Source organism: Lutjanus erythropterus, chromosome 15 (genome assembly GCF_056507025.1).
Source record: "Lutjanus erythropterus isolate fLutEry1 chromosome 15, fLutEry1.hap2, whole genome shotgun sequence".
Lineage (NCBI taxonomy): Eukaryota > Metazoa > Chordata > Actinopteri > Lutjaniformes > Lutjanidae > Lutjanus > Lutjanus erythropterus.
The window spans coordinates 9189742-9211486 of record NC_139331.1 but is presented as its reverse complement, the minus strand read 5'-3'; the positions used below and the strand labels follow the sequence as shown (position 1 = coordinate 9211486).

At 40.3% G+C, this 21745-nt stretch overlaps 1 protein-coding gene across 3 annotated transcripts; it reads left to right on the top strand.

The window, feature by feature from the left end:
- Positions 1-3917: 3917 nt before the first annotated feature.
- On the top strand, positions 3918-21745 carry znf395b (zinc finger protein 395b). 3 transcript variants are annotated; one of them, XM_084737794.1, is made up of 10 exons: positions 3919-4219; positions 8674-8852; positions 10472-10662; positions 10751-10863; positions 12383-12582; positions 12792-12892; positions 14693-14984; positions 18527-18622; positions 18788-18894; positions 20888-21745. In XM_084737794.1, exons 2-10 carry the CDS (start codon positions 8721-8723, stop codon positions 20997-20999), a joined length of 1344 nt encoding a protein of 447 aa, XP_084593920.1. In that variant the 5' UTR covers positions 3919-4219; positions 8674-8720; the 3' UTR covers positions 21000-21745. The 3 variants fall into 3 exon arrangements, with proteins under 3 accessions (XP_084593921.1, XP_084593920.1, XP_084593919.1); XM_084737793.1 differs by having other exon boundaries at positions 3920-4219; positions 14690-14984; XM_084737795.1 differs by lacking the exon at positions 18788-18894 and having other exon boundaries at positions 3918-4219; positions 14690-14984.

Below are 21745 nucleotides of genomic sequence, written 5' to 3'. Positions count from 1 at the left end.
TTCTTGTTTAAAAAGATATAACAGTTGGTAAGCTATGCTGTGTCATCCTGGAAGTGCTTTTTTCTTTGAAAACATGCTGTAGGATGTAGGCAGGGAGTGGAGAGAAAAAAAAGTATTGGGAGAATTACATATTCTGCCTTTTAGAATCGATTATTGAAACTGAAAGATCATTTCAATTCATTTTCACATTAATATTGAAACCGTGACACCCCTAGTTATGACTTTTTGTCAAAGATGTCTACAGAAGATGGCATGTTAAACAGCTAGCTCTGGCCCGTCCTGTCTCATAATACGAGTTTGTGCCTCAAGATGCACTCAGTCCAACAACAGCACCTTCATTTTCTTTGTGGGTTTGGCTTCTAGGCCTAAAGAGGTCACTGTCTGATACCCAACGTCCCTGTTGCTCCTTCTCTGCCTCAGGCCTCTCCTGAACCTGCTGTGTCTTCAGTGTTCCTGGAGTCACAGTCTGAGCTGCTGTAAATCACCTTGTGTCTGTCTTCACCATAGTTACATTGGTCTCCATTGAGATTGGAGGCTTTGTTCAGTCCCAGTCCGACTGTGTTCACTGGAAGGCTGCTGAGTCCAGTTCAGTTGTACGCTTGCCCAGCTCCGATTCTGGTGCCCATTCTGGCGCTGCTCCCCGCCAGCATTCCCTGCCGGGTCCCCCCACTCCAAACCTGAAAATCTCCTTCTCCCCAAAGGTCTCGTGCTAGACGTGTAAACATAAACACTCTCTTGATGCTCTGAGCAGAGTCAGCTGCATGCTAACTGCGGTACCTAGCTAACAACAGATACAGTTAGCATCAGTTAGTGGTTATTCTAATGATATGCTGCCCCCTATTTGTTTGGAGTATAAATTCGACAGGTGACCAGTTCTTACGTGTTTTTTACCAACCTAATTTTGATGTTCCCTCTGGCACCACCATGAGTTTGACAGCACAAGTTGATTTTTAGTGACGTTCCTCAACAATTATTGGATGGGTTGCCATAAAGTTTGGTGCAGATGTCCATGGTTTCCAAATAATGAATCATACTGACTTTAGTGATCCCCCAACTTTTTCCACCACAGTTATGTTTGGATGGATTGTCATGAAATTTGGTACAAACATTTATGTTCCACTCAGGATGAATTTTAATTTCTGTGGCAATCACCAGACCTGTAGCATCATCAATCATGTCATGACCTAAAACTGGACTTCAGCCAGTTTCCAGGATCCACCCAAAACTGCAGGCAGCATCATCCATCTCAAGTGTGTTCAACATTTGCTCCGTGACCATGACCTTTAAAATCATTGATACCTATTATTGTACAATAGTACAAAAATTTTAAAATCTACTATCTAGTGTCTGTAAATGTTTTTGAGGTATCTACTGCTGCTATGTAAATTCATTATCTGTTCATATAATCAAGATTCTCAGACTGTCTAACCGGTCGAGGCAGTCAACAGAAGGCCCGTCGAGTTTACATGGTGTCATTAATGAATGAAATAGGAAGAGAAGGAATTCAGTCTGGTTTAGGAATCAGATTGGGACTAGGATTGCATTTCTCTCTCTCCACCTCTCTGTCTGACTGTGTCGCTGCTCAGACCCTAAAATCCCTGCTGACTGGATGTCTGGTAGAGAGGGTGCAGACAGCCGACACTAATCCGCTCTCTCAAACACACACAGACACACACATGCACACACACAGGCACGGGCTCTGCAACACACACACACACACACACACATACTGGAAGCACACATGCAAGTAGTGTTTGATCTCTACACAGGGAATTTATCATGTGATGTTGGGGGTTGATGGGCTGTGTGCCATGGTGTCAGCACTTTTATTAGTTTTGAAATATTTGATTAAAACTGTTAATGGTGCTTGAAGGTGTTGGATCACTGATCTCTCTCTCTCTGTCTCTGTCTCTCTCTCTCTCTCTCTCTCTCTCTCTCTCTCTCTCTCTCTCTGTGTGTGTGTGTGTGTGTGCATTTTAAAATAAAATTTAATTGAGAGGTCTTTCTCATCAGAGTAATAGCAGCACTACAATAAACTGCATAAACTAGTAATATGCCTCAATAAATATCACTATTATGTCATTTCCATTTTCACCTCAATAATGATGTCTGACTGACCTTATTTTACATATTTATTAGGGATGTAATAAAATGTCAAATATTGCAAAATCGCCATAAAGAAATATCTGGATACTGTACTGAACTGTGATGATATTACTTGGTTAATTATTTAATTTTATTTTTTTTATTCTATTGTATAAAGAGACTTCCAATATTTTACTTATTAAAGTTAATTTAACTTTAAACTTATAGTATTTATTTTTGATAGAGTTTTTCTAACTTGAAGTCTTTTGACTTGAATGAATGAACTATACAGAGTTCAATCAACTCATTAAATTAAGTTTCTAAAGAACCATGATTAGCATATCAGCAGACTTCCCAGCATACATTGTTTTGGAGTTAAAACTCTCCTGAGGCCTTTGTTGTTGTAGTTTGACAAAAACATATATGATGAAAACTTTCTGTGTGACAGTAACACACTTAAAGATGAGTCAAGTGTGAAAAAACAAACTGAGAAAATGTGAAAAGAAGTCAAATTTGTTTGTAATGTTTGTCAGTGTGACTGAACAGTTGTTGGTTCAGCTTAATATCTTATTCAACATGTTTTCGCTGAAGTTAGTTTGACTAGAAAATTTTATTTTGAATCATTACAAAATGACCTCAACTTGTCTTCAAGTTCAATCAACTTAAAATTTTAAAGCAGCCTGAACACTAATTTTTTTTTAGTTAAAACAAATAGTTTTAATCATTTTTCTTTGTTTTTTTAATATCATAATAATAATTATTGTATTGTAGACTTGAAATCATCATACCTTGAGTTCTTGGTATCGTTACATCCCTAATATATGTATAATGGATATTTTATAAATCTTATTTGCATTAATATCTGTAATAGGGCCTGACTGACACTGGTTTTTAGGGGTCAATGTTGATACTGATATTAGAGAGTAAAATAGTTCTGATATGGTTTATATTGGCCGATATTCTTTATGCAGAACATAAAACTTTTTGCAGTGATCTCTTAAAAGAGATTAACACTTGTGACAAAGCTATGTAATTGAGGTGGGTTACTTTACAGTTTGACAATAAATGTTATTGTCCAAAATGATATCTGTAAATTTTCACCAGTATTTTTAATTATTATATATAACTATTAATAAAAAACACAAATAGAGCAAAATATATGCATCTATTAAATCTGAAATAAGAAAAGGGATAAAATATACAAAAAAATTCTGCCTATGAAGCTAACAAATAAAAGCAATCTGCATTATATTCAGTTAAAAAAAAGTTTTATGCCAGTATAGACTGATATGGCTGTAATATCAGCTCCAAGCAGCACTACAGTAAATTGCATATGACAGAAATATCCCTCAATAAATATCACTATTGTAGTATTTCTATTGGCACTTCTTCATGAATATGATGTCTGAGTGACCCTGTGGCAGTTTGAGGTGTATTTTATCCATTTTCCATATAATATGTGACAATATCTACTGTGATATTACTTGATTAAGTCTTTTTTTATTTTATTCTATTAAAGAACCGCTGTAAAACTCATACAGGACCTTAATTTATTATATTTTAAAATATCTGTGGTGAATATTATATATAGCTTCTTTGCACTGATATATGTATAGTATGCTAAAAAAAAAATGAAGGGATATTATGTGGCAAAAAAAAATATCTCTGTACATTGAAATGCAAGAAAAACTGATGTATATGTTATTCATTTATTTATTTATTAAGGACAAACAAAATCATCAACACAGTGTCTGATGCTCATGTGACTGAGAACAAACACACAGATTTGTCTGTGCTTGAAGCAGACAGACAGGCAGGCAGGCAGACAGACAGGCAGACACAGAGTGAGGATGCTGCTGCTGCCGCTGCTCTGGTAACCCCTCACCTAGATCATCCTTTTGTGCACAGGCAGCGCTGTGCTGCAGGTTGATATCTGTGCTGCTCTGTCCAGCTGTCACCGCCTGCATTGGTTCACCAAGCAGACGCACGTAGGCGCGTATCCGACCGACCAACCCCCTCTTTCCCCCGGCAGTCAGACTGAGAGAAGAGCCGGCTAGCGGCGGGACAAGCCAGGCAGCGACGACCCCGGACCCCGCTGCTGCACCTCGGACGGGACGGACGCGACACCGAGCGAGTGAGTACCACAAAATATCTAGTTTTTTTGTCGTCGGATGTGTTTTTGCGTAGCACTGGGCTCAGTAAAAATATTGTTTTCCTTCAGCGGTGTGAGCAGGAGAGGGAGGGAGGGGGAGAGGGGGTGTTTCTCCTGATCTCAATCTGCGTTGCCGGGTGGAGATCAGGGATGTAGTTGAAGGATGATAAACTACAGCCTGTTATTGTCTTTAAACACATCATAAACTGCATTATAATCAATCTTGGTGTTATTTTTGTTTGGGGAAAGTGTGAAATGTTTCCTTTAAAGCTCTATTATCAAAGTGCATCAAACGTGCAGGAGCTTACTTTACGGACTCTCGGGGATTTCGCTGCCTCACATTAAAATGTGCGTAAACTCTTATTAGACGTCCATAATGATGAGTTTAATTGCCTTTACCTCTACTACACCAGCGGGGGGATGACGTTATGTGTTTGAGTGGTAATTTTAGCAGCACTGTATACACACACAACATTTTCATCTCTCTGTTAATCGCTCCACGATGTGTCATATGTTGGATTTCGACTTGTTTTTTGTGTTTTTATTTGTCTTTGCGTTTAAAAAGAGGTTATTTTCAGTATTAGGCCTGCTCTCTCGTCCAGCTCAGTCCCTCCCGGCGAAACTCGTGTCTGAACACGTTGTCAGAAAGGGGGTGTGTATCAGAAAATCAGGGTTTAACCAATCAGCGGCCGCTCTCCGCCTACACTCTGCCACTTGTTTACTACTGAAGCTGGACGCTGATTGGTGGAGAGGTGGGCAAAATCGGGCTTTATGCTGCGTTCGGGTGCATAGAGAGGAGTAGGAGAGTTGAGCTTTCTCGTTGAAAGGCGAAGGTTTTTTCAATTAACTAATAATGTTTGACACCAACAACAACAATAATATTAATGATACTAATAATAACAATAGTAGTAATAATATCATCATCATCATCACAAACACTGAAAGGTAAATACAAATATATATACAAATAAATGTAGGCATGAATTAATGTATAAAATGTAACGCAAATCAGTGTTTCTGTTTTTATTTGCTTCTGTATTTCTTTACCTTTATAATATCCTTTATTTTACTTTCCTACTTAATGTTCTGCTTTATTTATTGATCATGCCTGGGGCACATCATGCGCTCAATCATGTGTGATTGTGCGCCTGACCAACGAGACTGCAGGTTGTCCGCAGCCAATCTTGTGTACCGCTGGACCTATCAGCCTACTATTTTTTGTGCACATTTAGGACTGTATGCCCATGAACCTTTAGTGGTTGCAATGACTAACAATTTTTCAAAAACCCTGAAAAACGTTATAAAACCTTTATATAATCTATACCAACTGCTGACTCCTCACTGCTCTTAACCAGCTGCATGGTAGGCATATGTAATTTATTACAAAAAAAGGGTATTAAAAAAGGAATTACATCCGAATATTCATATTGGGTTGCCTAGCATGGATCTGCAAATGGATCTCCCCAAATTTATTTATGTCTTTTATTTTTTTTTTAACTTCTTTATGCGAATGAGGAGGTTGTCATTCAATGTGTGTCATGGGGTCAGCTTTTCATCATTTGGCTGCTATACCTGCCTTGCTCCCACACAGAGATATCAATTTATGTCACATTTTCTAAATTAATTCATGCTCACCTTTATTTTTAACAGTGTTTTTGGTGCATTCAATGGGACAGTTTATGTATTGAGTAATTTATTCATTTATTTATTTATTATTTTGGCAGTTTTGGTCCTCCATAGTTTGAGACTGCAACTAACAGCTATTTTCATTTTAAATTAATCAGTCTGCAAAATTTCAGAAAGTAGTGAAGAATGCCATCAGAGTTCAAGGCAGCATCTTAAAATTGTTTGCTTGTCTCAACTAGTCCAGAACTCAAAAATATTCAATGCACAATATAAAACTGAGAAAAGCCTCACATCTGCAAATCGTAAGCAAAAAAATAGCTGGCATTTTTAGTTTCCTCCAACTCCATTATTGCCATTATTTATTTATTAGCTGTATCAAGATGTGCTTTGAGTATAAAATAACTGGGCAGGACCAATCAGACTCTTCAGGAAACTCTAGTCATCGAGTTTGACATCCTAAAATTGCCATAACACTCAAAACATAATAAATCATAGATGGCGAATGCTTTTTTCAGCATTATTCCCACGCGCCCTGAATGCAGCATTGCCCCCATTTTACTTCTATGGGCGACAGGCCACAGTGAATGCACCCAAACGTGCAGATTACGTCTCCTGAACGCGTTATCAGTCACGTACTCTATTGGAGTAGACAACAAAACTAAGAGCAAGATTTCAGTTTAGCCGCTATCTAAATCCACACAAGTCTGTGTTCACTTCAGATTCCTGCAATCATTTTCAAATCCCCTGTGGTGATTTCGCTCTGCGCTGTCAGGCAGAGAGATGCAAGATGGAATGAGTGCAGGAGAGTCTGCCAACACTCACTAGTCGGGGAAGCTGCCTTCTGTTTGGATCAAAATATTTATTCATCAGAGAAAGCACAATATTTATCTTTTGATGGCAGCGTGGCTCATTGTGAGCATATTCATCCTGCTGGAAAATAACCTTTAACCTTTAAACTTGTGCTTTTAAGAAAGAAGCCAATTTACAGCATTTTCGCTCAACTTTACCTACTGTTTTACTACATTTATGGGAAATGTTATATAATGTGAAGGGTGCTTGAAACACACAGGTTAAAGGGCCACTCTACCAATTTTATACACAAAGTTCAGTTTGCTTGTCAAGAGTAGGACTTAATGATGTCATCAGGGTTATCATTGGATTCAGCTCGAGACAGATTGTAGGTGCGGAGTTTGAAGTGGAAATTTAGGAGGCAGGGAGGTTTGAATGAAAGATACTATGCATTATGGGAAATGTAGGAACCAGTATTTTTGAAGCTAGACATATATATACTGACTTCACGTGGAACTCCTGACCTTATGGGACGTTGGGCCATATTTCAAGCTAAAACAATGTATTTGATAACTCGTTAACTATTGTGAGACAACAGCTAATGTTAGCATTCAACCACTTCTAGCTAGCATTGCCATTTACGTGATGCGATAGGAAAAGTGTAAATGAAATCTGAAATATCAATACAAATCCTGGGTACTTACATGTATTTAACGTTAAGCCTGGAGGTTAAACACACTGAACGTAATCAAACTTGTCACGTAGGCTAACGTTAACTGTCCTGATGTCTCTCCACCTAAGCAATAACGTTATGTGACGTTTTGCGCGCTGGAATGCATATTTTGGTGTAGTGCTGTATTTCTCAATGTTTTTACAAGCTCTTCAAGTACCACCTCACTATTTTGCAGCATTTTGTGCTAGCAGGACACTTCACCAACGCTTATTACGTAGCCAGCAGGACTTATGCTTGGCTTCATTTTCGACACAGCTTGCTTGAAATATTCTGCCTGTGATTGCAATGGTTCCCATTTGGAGCCACGATTGCTGTGTTTTTGACGCATTAATTTACAGTGGCTCATTATAGCTTCACTTACTATCTCACCATCTCAGTTTAGCTTGTAACTACCTGCAGTTAGGCTGAGGTTGAAAAAAAAATACAGGAAAGACAAAGTTGCATTTCAGTGACCTAATATTTTATAAATTTTCATTCGAATTTGTGGTAGTATTTTGATAGTATTTCATGTTTTTAAATTTTTAATTTCACTTTTAAAAGATGTACATTCCTCCGCATACTACTAGAAAGAGCTTGCGTACCACCAGTGGTACATGTACCACATTGTGAGAATCTTGGGTGTAGTGTTCATACAAGTGAATGACAAGAAAAATGTATGTATGATTTGACCTAACATAGCAATTTAAGCTGCTTTGCTTACATACTTAGGAAAGAAACAGTAAGAAACATGACTTCCAGGTTCAAATCAGTGTGTCCAAAATGTATGTTGATATTTCAGAATTAATTTATGCTTTATCTATCATATCATGTAACTCTACATCCAGGATGTGTGTGAATGCTAACGTTAGCTATTATCAAATATGCTATGTTAGCTTATGTTAGCTAATATGGCCAAATGTCCCTCCAAATTTTTACCATCCATTGTCTTTTCAATTGCTGATCGATCAGTAAGTGGTGAAATGATAGCAATTTTCCATATGACTTGAAATGTAGAGCACAGCAGTACAATATTTGAGCTCTTCACAAGGAAATGGCAGTCATGAGAACATGGCGAATTTGAAGACAGTATTACTAGAGATTCACAGTCACGATATCTCGACCTCTGCTGCTTCAGTTTTGATCGTTCTATTTTTTAATCTGCCTCTCATGTGTTCCCTAACTTTATGGAAGTGCTGTGCTTCAATAAGCAGTTTTAGGAATATTGCGTCACTGTGGAAACATTCGAAAACGCAGCCAGATATTTTGATTTGGTCCGGATCTCATGCTGTCCCTGGTGTCCTGTCTGCAGGGAGGTGTGACACTGTGCTGAGTCCCCTCATTGTGTGCAGCAGCACCATGGCAGCTATGGGACCTGAGGACAGAGCTGGAGCAGGGCCAGGCGGGACGTCTGTCTGCCCGTCGGGACCACAGGCCTGCGTCTCCACGACGACGCACGAGTGCAACGTGCCTGACAGACAGCAGACTCTGGTGAGTGGATGGAGAGAGATGTGTCGATTCACATGTATTTTATCACCTTATTCGACCGTTTATCTACACCGCCATTGTCTTAGCATCCATTCAGTCCTCCAGGCGGTTTGGGTGAACACATGTGAATAACAGCATTGCATTATGGGTGCATTTTGATGATAGGATGAATAAGCAAATAAGCAAAAGGCCACACCACCGTAACTTTAAAGACGTCCCACAAATCAATGAGTATTTCCTCCCCCTGTGTGAGAAATAATGAAGTACTGTCACCCACCTCCTGTCACACTGTCATACTGACAGGTCGTGCTGTCTGCAGGCAGGACGCCACACATGGACAGGAAATATTCTCTTAAAGGGTAACTTCACGTTCAACCTGGACCATATTTTCCCATGTATTTGTGTCTAACTGACTGATAGGGACAACAGTTTTTGAAATTTGGTCAGCATTGAGCGAGACCGCTGCACCCGTCAGCTGCAAGTCCCATGCTTTTTTTCTCTGCTCCAGGGACCGTTGTGCAACCTTGGTACCTCGGTCAAGTTCCTCATTTCCTGTAAAAGCAACATATAATCATATCTTAAGTAGCAAGCCAACATTAACTAATAGCTAACATTTAGCTAATTGTTACTAATGTAAATAACTAGCTAGCTAACAATTGATGGATTGGAATTCAAATGGTTGGTGTGGATTAGCTAGCTAGTTGGCTAGAGTTTTGCTAACACAAGCTAACTTAAGATGTGACTATATGTGGCTTTTATGGGTCGTCTAAGGTCATATCTAAGTACAGGAAACAGGAAAGGAGAACGTTGACCGAGGTTCTGCTGGTTGCTCAACCGGTCAGGGTCAATTGCAAAGTCACAGTATGTCGACTAAAAGTGCTTTTTTGCCACAAACACAGTCTGAATGTTATTCTAAGTGTCTAAGTTACAACATTATGGAAAGGATCCCTACAGAGGGAGACCATGTTGTTAAAGAGTAATCTTTTGGGGTGGGGGGTTGGCTTCTCTGATGTCCAACCTCCCTCTTGCACCTCTCATGATATTTTCACATCTCAAGTGGTAAATTATTATTAATTTCAACTGAACAAGAGTTGGTGATTGATTAAACAGTGGAAAGACAAGCCATATATGGCGACTTTTATTTTGTTTCTTCCGAGTTTGATGCTTTTCGATGATAAAATTACTGTTTCTATAAAGGAAGTCTGGTGGATTTGATGAGAGCAATAAAACATTTGTTACTCTTTAACAAAAAGGTCAACACTATGCTACATTGCATTGGGTTATGCTAAGCTAAGCTATGCTATGCTACCTTATGCTTACCTCACTTTACCTTACTATACCTTACCTTATGTCTTGCTCAATATTGGACGAATTTCAAAAACTTCACAAAAACATTGGAAAATAAAGAATGAAACGGTTGAAGAATACCAAAGTGACCCTTTAAATCATTTATTCATGGCAATAGTGAGAGTCAGTTTCAGGGCATCAAACACTTTTAGTCCAAATAAAGCATGAACAGAGTTTGGGTTACTCTCTACATACCAGTTTCCATTCATTTGCTGACTGGAGGTGTAAGACTGGTTTGAACAGGTTGCTCATTGTTCCATGACTTCTGTGTGAAGGTGTACACACAGAGCTGTGTCCAGGCTGAGAAAACATTTGTGGAGAGGAGCCATCGTAAGAACAAGACATCAGTCCACCTGCCGCAGAGAGAGGCAGAGCGAGGCTGGAGCTACCTGGGCGCTCCTGTGCAAACTGTGGGACCCACAATGCACCTCAGCAACGCATCAGCACCTGGAGAGGCGCCATACAGGTGAGGGATAACAGTGTATGTGAGTGTGTGTGACAGTGGAGTTCGTCACACTAGAGTCTAAGGGTATTTGTTTTCATGTTACCTCCAGTTTCCGCAGCCCGGAGTCAGTGGAGATGGATGAGATCATGGCAGCGATGGTTCTGACCAGTCTGTCCTGCAGCCCGGTGGTCCAGAGTCCTCCACAGACAGATACTGGACCAGGTCTGTCTCACCTCACCAACACAGACACGCACACCACCTTTACTAAAGCATGCTTTATACAGCGAAGAGCCAGTGAAGAGTTCATGGTTTAATTAAAGGACCAGTGTGTAGGATTTAGTGGCATCTAACACCTCACCTCACACTCCCCTTCCAAGTGTGTAGAAGAACCTATGGTGGCCTTGAAATGCACGGCAAATGCAAAAGGCTGCATCTTGAGTCAGTGTTTGTTTGCCTGTTCTGGGCTACTGTAGAAACATGGCGACATGATGGCCCTGCTAGAGGACCCTCACCCTGTGTAGATATAAAAGGCTCATTCTAAGGTAACGAAAAACACAACAATTCTTATTTTCAGGTGATTATACACTAAAGAAAACAAACTTACTAATATTATATTCCATTCCTGCCAATACTTACCCCTAAATCTTACATACTGGTCCTTTAATGGTAAACAAAACATTTACTAATATATTAAAGGTCACTTCAGGTGATTTTGAGTTGCCAGGTTGTGAAAAATCACATTGTATCCTTTTCTGTTTGGCCACCAGGTCTTATGAGCTCTGTTAGCTAAGCAAGATGTAATGTTTTTAAAAAATATTAAAAAAATATAAATGATATTATTAAGTCAAAATAAGCAGTAAGTAATAAAAAGTAATAATTTGTGAGGCTGGCGCATGCAGGAGAACCAGCAGTGGGACACAAGCAAATGCATTTTCATGCAAAACCAAAAGTGACTCTTGATATCCCGCCTAGAAAAATAGAGTCAAATGTCAGTAATTTTAGATGCCTGAGACTTTATGATGTTAGCATTTGTAATGAACAGTATGTTGTAAATAAATGTTGCATAACACTATCACAAGTGGGTAAGAGTCTTAAAGCCAATAAACCAACTTCTTAATCTGTCTAACATTTGCTAATGGTCACAACCGACCAAGGTAGGCTGCAGTAACAAAACCAAGAGGGGAATGAATTGATTTTGATTGTACTTCATTGCTTTTTAATTTCCAAAATCCACATAGTCTCACTTTAAGTAGTACTGTGTGTAAAATCCTGCTGTACTAATAACACAAGATAAATAAAGAAACTCACAGGACTGATAGTAATAGTAGCTACTACTGGGTCTACTTCTGTGTCTGACTTTGATCAAAATGAGCTCATTTGTCTGAGTCGAAAATAGATTTTCTTTGGCAAAGTAAAATATAAAATATCAGTAACCAGGGAACAGTAAAAAGTAAACAGAATAAGAGGTAAATTGTGGTGAAACTTTCAGAAAATAGATACACATCACAACCTTGGCACCAGTGTGGGACACCTGCTAATCTCTGTAGGACAGACAGAGACAACAGTCCCAAATGGACAGTGTCTATTTTAACCACAAAGAACAGAGACTATTTAAATAACCATGATGGCATGTTTATAATGTTTACATCGTTACAGTACTGAGAGAAAATGATTTATAATTTGTGAGGGTGAAAAAGAAAAGTCTTTTTTTTTTTAACTTTGTACCCTCCTGTTTTTCCAGCCGGCTCATCGTCGCCAGCTGACATGGAGTGTGGCGGCGGCGAGCTCTCCGACAGCGGCAGCAGCGGCTACTGGAGCTGGGACCACGGCAACGTGAGCCCCGCCCCCTCGCCGTCCGTCACCGAGATGGACAGCAGCCCCGACGAAGGCCTGCAAATGGAACTGGAGCAGGGAGAGGAGCTTAATGCCAAAAAGCCAAAGGTACGAGGCTGTGCGTGCTCCCTTAAAAGTTTTTACCGCCGAGGGTTTGGCACCATGCGGTGGAAAGTGTTCTACAGTCAACAAAGAAATAATGTTATGGAGGACTAGGAGACTGTTTTCTCAGCCTCTGTCTGTGTACACTATGTCTCTTTATTTTCTGTCCCAGCCTCTTGTCCTGCACTTCACCTGTGCTGTGTTCTCTCTCACAGAGCTCTTTCAGAGGCGTCTACAAGTGTCTGTGGCCCAGTTGTGGCAAGGTGCTAACGTCTTCAGTCGGAATAAAAAGACATATCCGTGTGCTGCATCTGGGGTGAGTCGGGATTTTTCCATGTACAATCAGTTATGTGCTTATTAGGAATGGATGTTGCTTTTGTTGGAATGTCTCAGTAAGCTGCGTCCCTTCATGGGACCTAAATTCGGAAAAAATATGAACTACAGTCTGTAGTGAGAGACAAATTATTTTCTTGAGTGCTTTTGGACTGTGCCATGATTTACACGTATGATGTTTGTCAATTTAAAACAGAATTTTACAAGTTTAGTTTTGCGTGAACCCGCTCAGCGAACTACTCTCTCGTCTCGCACAATATACGTCACCAACACCAATCTCGCCGCCCCTTCACATCTTACATTATCTTAGCTGAAGTGTTTTGTCCAGCGACTCCTGATCCTTTTATCAGCCGGGAAGAGGCAGAACAAACGAGAACCTCTGTTGTGTGACTACATCACAGTACGAAAACACACAGGCATCATAGCTTCAGCGGCTAACGTTAGCTTTTGGAGGGACAAAGTCATGACATCACTTACGTAACTGTGTAGTCTTTCTAATTACATCTTCACAATCTGATACTTCAACAGTTTTCCAACAAACATTAACTTTCTTGACTTGGAAAATTATGTTTTAAGATGGAGAACATCATATGAATAACTCGTGGCACAATTCAAATGGAATCAAGAAAAAATGATTTATTTCTTGCTGTTGATTACAGTTCATATTTTTTCTTAAGTCACGTCCCATGGTGGTCAACCAGGAAAGGTGTGACTTCTCAGTCCCGCACCTTTTTGCTCTGTGCCCCAATAACAGTCGACCTCAGTACCCAACATAACCTCGATCTACTTCCTTCTTTCCTGTTTCCTGTGCTATGTGCTAGGCATTTTGGAGATTTTTAAAAGATGTTGCTGGGGGACCTGTAAAAGCAACAATATATTCACACCTTGAGTTAGCTAATGTTAGCAAAATGCTAGCTAATTAGCTAGATTGAAGTAAATTAGTTAGCTAGTATTTGCTAACATTAGCTATGAGATGTGACTAGCTAGTTAATAATAGATATAATGCAGATTAGCTAGCTAGGTAGAGCTGTTATTGGAACATGGAGCAAAGCTTATTTCACTTTTTAAAAATCTTTTTTTTTTTCATTTAACAAAAAATGACAAAGTTCTCAAATGGTCAAATGCAACTATACAAGATCGTAGCTTTAATAAAATAGTCTAAAATAGTCCATATTTGGATTTAACTCCTGTTTAACAGCCTGTTTAAATAATTAATCAACAAGATTATGAATCTTATGAGATATTTGATGCCAGTTCAGTCTATGCCAAAAGTGTCTTAATGTTTATTCATATGTGGTGTTAATTGCAAGATTCCTACTTGTTATGTAGTTTTTAGGATATGAAGGGATTATGGAGGTGTATCTCTTATCACAGAGGTGAGACTATGAGGAAACTTTATCAGTTGGACAGTCGTGGGTTTGAGCTTTGGAGCCAGTCCTCCATTGTAGTCTGAGGTGAGGTAAAAACCAGACAGTTTAGCCCAGTAGAACATTTCTGAGCTGCAAAACAACATTAAAAAAACAGGAGGGAATAAAATTTTCAGGTTGTGGAAGAGCTCTGACTTAGTGTCGGGAAGTGATGAAACATTTTTGAGATTTTATATGTGGGCCACAGTCAGTGCTGAATTCAAGAACGGTCCAAACAAACAGCTCACTCTTTTCTACTCTCTGTGTTGTCCACTGGTCTGTCCCTCCATCTGCCAAACACACACACACACACACACACACACACACACACACACACACACACACACACACACACACTCTGGCCACACACACAGCAGTGGGTCAGATCAGTCCCAGAGAGAAGAGGACTTCTACTACACCAAGATCTCCTGTGAGACCGTGGACGCCAGCTCCGCTCCAGCTCCTTCCCAGCAGGCTCTGGGCCAGGCCTCGTCCTCTCATCTCAGCTGGGCCTCCTGCGCTTCTCCTCCGGCCTCGGGGCTCCAGATCCCCCCGGCTCACAGGCCCAGGTCCAACTCCAGCTCCGGGCCCGGCCCGAGCAGGCCCAGCCCGCTCAGCCAGTCGGCCCCCAGCAGCTTCTGGCAGATCCACTCGGAGCATCTCTATCAGGTGTGTGCAGCCGTGTGGCCCTCGGTCTCTGAGGAGGTTTTTGCATCCTGATTGTGATGGTGGTGGAGCGCTGACAGAACATCTTAGAATGTGTCACATCTAACCAATAATAAGATCTCCCGTTTCTTTTTCATATGATTGACCAGATTTATTAATTATTATTGTTATTTGTGGGTGGATGTTGATTTGCGTACACAGTCATAACACCTGGAACGTACAGATGAGTATTGGGCCCAAAATAAAGGAAAAAAATATATTTTGAATTTTGAGAATAAATTTGAAATGCAGAGAATAAATTCAAAATCACGCGAAGTAGAAATGTTAAGAAGCTGAAATGTCTAAATTAAATCAAAATGTTAAAAAAGAAGAAATGTTGAGAATAAATTCAAAATGACAATAAGTTAAAACATCAAGAAGCTGAAAAGTTGCGAATAATGTAGAAATGTTGAGATTACATCTGAAAAGTTGAAGTTTTGAAAATAAAGTTGGAATGTTGAGAAGCTGAACCGTCGAAAGTAAGGTCATAATGTTGAGAATAAATTTTAGAAGCTGAAAAGGCAGAGAAGAAAGTCAAAATATTGAGAAGTTAAAAAGTTGAGAATAAAGTTGAGTTGAACAGTATTAGTACCAAGAAAAAAGGAAAAATAAATCAGAGGAGGAAGTTGGTTTTTTTTTTGCATTTTGGGAAATGCTAAGTCAGAGTACCATTTTGACTTTTTTCCTCAACATTTTGACTTCATTCTCAAAATGCGAAATAAAATACAAATGTTCTGCTCATTTTTTCCTCTTATGTCTGGCCATAAGAATGTCACTAGCTCCCCTAAAATAATTGAATTAGTCCCCATTCAATGATTTATTAAAATGATTATCATCATCTAAATGCTGTTTTATTCTGAGAAGATGCTTTATCTTAATATCAGAGATTTATTGAGGTCATATTGAGTTTTGGCACAACATACCTGTTTTATTATTGACATTTAAGAGCTGAGATTTAAGACTCACTAAATATTTGTTTACTTCCTTGTTTTTGAGACCTTTTCTGAGAACAGGCTGTGTTTTTGTGGCTAAAGCTGTTTGAGAGCGATGAAAGGAGACAGGATGGCCCTTGTTCTCATGAATTATTAAATGTCAGGCGTAGATTTTAGGTGAGTAAACACAGGAATTTACCTTCCAAACATGGCTTCCCTTTGCTCACATTCAGGCGCAGCGTCCGTGTAACCAGGCTGTAAATGAAAACAGAATCTAACGACTCGAGAACGTCGTCATGCTACTGGAGTTTCATGTTACGTGGCTGCAGTGTTGTTTCAGAGGTCCTCCTTACCCGGCGCGCCCACGCCGATACCCCCTTCTAACCAGCCAATGAGCTACAACTTTGTTTATGCATCACAAAGCAGCACATTTCGCTGGTGACCTGCATTTACCCTGTTCCACTGAGCCTGTAAATGGATGCTTTGTGACAGTGAGAGAGTGAGCTGTCGGCTTGCTTGCTCGCTCCCCCAAGGAGACGAGACTCTCACCAGCCTGTAAACGGCAGAAAAACACGACACAATGTCTTCGGCGTAGCTGTACAGCGGTTAGGACTCCATGTACACATATATTCATGCTACAGCCATCCTGCAAACTTTCTGAAAGATGTCCCTTTATGTGTACGTAATTGATACAGATGTTAAATAATTGTACACACACTTGTCTTTTATTTCCTCATGGATGCAGGAATCTAGTGGGGTCCTGCCTGAGCAAGAGTGTGGGTTGAATTGTGGGTCAGTGCTGCTGGTTGAGCAGTGTTTCACTGTGTGTGTGTGTGTGTGTGTGTGTCAAGGCTGCTGGCGGCTCGTGGTTAGGAATGCCTGACCACAGCGTCAAACTCACACTGGCACGTGTTTCCTCTCTGTAACTAGAGGCTGAACGCAGCGGATACTCGCCATCGTCATTTTCAACCAGCTCTCTCCCCGTCCACTTCTGTCCAGCACCGTGGGCTGGGGAGGAATGTGCTTTGTTCAGAGAGTTCAGGGTTGCACGGGGAGGAGAAATGGGACAGAGGGAATGGCAACGGCTTCACAGGAAGAGATCATTTAATGTGTGGCATTTCGGATGTTGCCTGTTTGTCACAGCGACTGGACAGAATCAAAAGCCATAAATGGATTAGTTGTAACTGTTTGGAAGCTCAGCTGATGCAAGGAAGACAAAATCAATGTTTCAAGCAAGGAATTAGTGTGTTGGAGTCGTGTTTCTGGAACAGAGAGCCAATCTAAGAGGGACAGCATGAGCATAATGTGTTATTATCTCCGGGTGAAAGCTACAGTTCACCACAGCAATACTGATATGACACACAGGTACATTCAGGTCAAACAGAGTCAGGGTGTTGACTTCATAAGTCCCACCCCTTTTTGTTCTGTGCTCCAATGACAGTTGAGCAAGCCTTTTACCTCTGTCATCCCCTTTCCTGTTTCCTGCATGCTGTGTTGCGCTTGAACATTTTGATGATGGTTAAAAGACATTGCTGGGCAACCTGTAGAAGCAACATACCCTCACATGTTAGCAAAATGCTAGCTAATTAGCTAGCTAATCTGCATCAATCATTAGCTGTTTAGTTAGCTAGTGTTTTACGAACATTAGCACGCTAGTTAGCTTTAGTTTTACTTTAACTTTAGCTTACAAAGTTTGCTAAACTGCACAGAGCAAAAAGGGATGGGACTCTGTGTTGGCTCTGCCACACTAAATGGAACTGGAGCGTGTATTTTCCCTACTATTTCATATCAGTATTGCTGCCATGAAAAGGGTCTATTGGGGCAGTAGCTAGAGAAATGGTACTGATCTGATACCAGTGCATTAAAATAATTATAATGCACAAAGGTGAACAAGCTCGGTACATTTGTCTGGTTTCCCTTCAGCTCTGCAAAGCATATTAAGTGCCATTCAGCTCATTGCTATGGTTTTACCACATGCAACTTTACAGCAACTAACAGTTATTTTCATGATTAATCGATTAGTTGTTTAGTCCATAAAATGTCACAACATTAAGAAAAATGCTCATCACAATTTCCCAGAGCCCAAAGTGATGTTTTCAAATGAATTTACTGTCATTTACTGTCAAAAATGACAAAGAAAAGCAGCAAATCCTCACATTTAAGAAGCTGCAAATGTTTGACATTTTTGCATGAACAGTGACTGAAACGAATAATCAGTGATCAAAACCAAACCAAACAGAATCTAGCAACTAGCTTGTGAAAATGGTGCAGCATTTATCTAACCTTGATTAAAGGCATAAAAGCCCCCCAAAAATATATTTAAAAAATTTTAAAAATCACCAAGAACTCAGAAAAAATGACTCCAAGCGAATGCTGATGTAGTTCTGTGTCTGCAGAATGTGTAAGCTAACAGTTTCGCCATAGAAACTTGATAAACACCTTGTTTCTGCTGCCACCAAGTGGCCAGAAAATCAGTTAAAGCAGGTTGTAACTTACTAACTGTTCATATGAATCAGGTTGTCGGCCGGTTTCTGGTCTCACAGGCTTGATGAATCTTGTGTTGTCTCCTTCCAGGCCTGTAGCCCCGTCCAGGTATCTGTGGCCTCCAGAAGCCCCGGCTGCCAGGGTTGGACGCCCTCCACCTCCGTCTCTGTCCACAGTAACACTCCGGTGGGTCTTCTGTCCACATCTGTTTGTTTGTTCGCCTGCCTGATAGACATGATTTAGTCTCTTTTTTCATTTTAACATTAGAACCTGCTGTCAGAGAGAGCATGAATCAACCCTGTGTTTTGGAGGCGGCTGTTGTGCTCAGTGTGCGGTTGTGTGTCTGTTCAGATGGTGAAGCCTCGCTGCCGGTCTGTCAGTGTCGGGGAACAGTGGCTCCAACAGAACAGGCTGCAGCCTATGAGTGCGTCACCCTCCCGCACTCACTGCTCCTTCAGGTGAGACATCACCTACCCGCTCCTGTTCCTGTTCAATGCTTCACTTCTAACACTTTTTACTTAAAAATGTAATCCCAACCAAGAGTCTACAGCCATGCTAGGGCCGCTGCTTTGAGCTAAATGCTCACAGACTAACTTTGAGCAGGCGATGTTTATATCACATCACAGTTAAGTGTGCCTGCCAACATTTGCTATTAAGTAGAAATCACAAAAAATAGTTGAAGCTGATGAGGTGGGATGGGACGAGATGGAATTTGTGCATGTGTTGTAGTCTGTTCTCCTTCTTTGTCTTTGTTTTATTATAATGCTATACGATTTACTGATTTCTCTGTACTCGTAATGGTAAAAGTATTAACACTCACGTCCACAGCTGCACAAACCAGCTCAGGAGACCCTGTTGGTGTTAATTCATCAATGTGAATTAAAGGCAGCCAATCGTATTTTAAGTTGCATCATAGCATTAATAACTGTTATCATTTTTTTCTAAATTAGCATTTTTGTGTTCCTCGACAGATCGAACTTAAAGAATAGAACTGTGTTCCCACAAGCTCAATTTAAGAGCAACTTCAATTCAGTTATTGCTGGAAATTCACCACTTTTTCTGTGAATGTCCAATCAGTGCTGTTGCTAAATGTAGTCACTTGAACCAGTAAATTCCTTACTGTGTTGTATATTAACAATGAAAATTAACTTCTGCTCGTGGAGCTGTGCTGGCAGCGCCTATGTGTACCAGGATGCATTGCGCCAAGCTTCTGACGCCGCCACTACATCTTGTGGTGTATCACCACCCGAGCCTATAGCTATTACTCTGTTGGCAAAAACATGGCTTTATGTGAGAGGAGGAGACTAAAATCCAAGCTGAAATAGCCTGTAGTTCTTCCTTAACACTAGTAAAGTCACTGTGACATCACTGGTACGGGAGGAACAACAGAGTTTGCAGCAGAACTCAGCTTTCTTGGACAGCAGGCATTGAGGAATTTAATGCTTCAGTTGAATATATTTACCATGAACACTGGTTGGACATCCACATGAAGGTGCCAGACTTTAAGTCTGTATCAGAACTATTATTTTTATCATTGATTGATTTGCCAATTATTATCACTCAATTGTGAAGTCTATAAAATGTCAGAAGAACGTGGTCACACCTATGTTAATTCCAAAATGCCAAAGTGATATCATTTTTTTTTTTTTTGTCTGACTGACAAAACAAAAATCTAAAGCAATTAAATTCGTTCTCCTGTAAGACTGAGAGAAGCATCAAATCCTCACAAATGAAAAGTTGGAATAAAAGGGAATATTTGGCATATTAGCTTGAAATTGCTCACACTTTTTCTCAAATATCCAAATAGTGGTCTGGTCCTGGGTTTTGAAGTTTAAAGGACCAGTGTGTTGGATTTAGTGGCATCCAGTGGTGAGGGTGCAGACTGCAACCAACTGAACACTGCTTGCCTCGCCCTCCCCTTCCAAATATGTTGAACCTACAGTGGCAGCAAAACTTGCTAAAATTCACATTATTTGCAGCCAGTGTTTGATTTGTCTGTCCATTCTAAAGCATCCAAAACAGCCAATCTTATTTTCAGGAGATTATACACTAATGAAAACACACCTGTGAATATTATATTGAATTGCTGCCATATTAGAATAGATCTCCTCAAATCTTGCACACTGGACCTTTAAATGTACAAATGAAGCTTTATTGGTCTGGGTGCACGCATTTTTCCACTGTTTTCTGTTTTGATTTCACTATCTTTCTCCTCCAGGTTGTCATTTTATCGCCCACTTTGCTTCCTTCTGTAAAATCACATTTCCACGGCTCGGCCAGGAAAGATAAAACTGATTCAATCGCCTCTTCATTTGTTATCAGTTTATTTTCCCTCAGTCTCATTTTTATAGAGATTGATTACATCAAGCGTGTGCGGCGCCGCTCTTCTCCTTTCCCTGCCCTCACGCATCGCTTCTCATCCACACCATTTGTGTCTGTCTGCATCTGCAGGAAGGGTCGCGGGGAGGCCAAAAAGTGCCGCAAGGTGTACGGAGTGGAGCGCAAGGATCAGTGGTGCACCGCCTGCCGCTGGAAAAAAGCCTGCCAGCGCTTCCCCGACTAAACAGCTGCATGATGGAGAGAGACAGAGCGTGAGAGACAACGAATGAGTGATAAAAGAGACTTTTATCAAAAAGAGGATATAAATCAGGGCCTGAGAGCCAGCTGTTCTTTTACTACATGTGTTTTTTACTTTCAACCTGTTTTGTTTCTTTCCTATAAAGAAATGCAAATGGAGTTTTTTCTGTATCTTTGTATCCTGAAACCTGAAGTCTGCGATGGTGCTAACTGTTGACCGACTTTGATCATGTGATGTGCTAAGCCTACAATACTCTCCTACTTTATCCAAAGGTCATATTACTGCCCCTGTAGCTCCACTGTATTAGACTGCTACGTACATGGCTGTTTTCTTTATTCCAACCCTCTCTTCCAGTGGTGACACAGTGGTTATATGATGTACATGATATTGTGTGCTTTGAGTTATGTACGAGTATTTTATACCTTTTTTTTTAAATCGTCTCGTTCAGCCCGTGTATTTGGGCAGATTTTTTTTTTTTTTTGGAATTTCCATGTTTTTTGGCACTTTGTTGGAATATAAACTCACAAGAATAAGCTACATTTGGTTCGACTCAACCAAGTCCCTATTTCCTTCCTGCCCGAGTGTTGGCATACGACCAGTGTTAATGGTTTTATCCGTGAAGCTATGGAGTCATGGCGATGGGATTAGCGTTAGGGGAATGAGTTTGTAATAGCAATAAAAAAGATGAAATATATTGTCAAACACAAATTAAAAAGCACTGAGAATTTGAA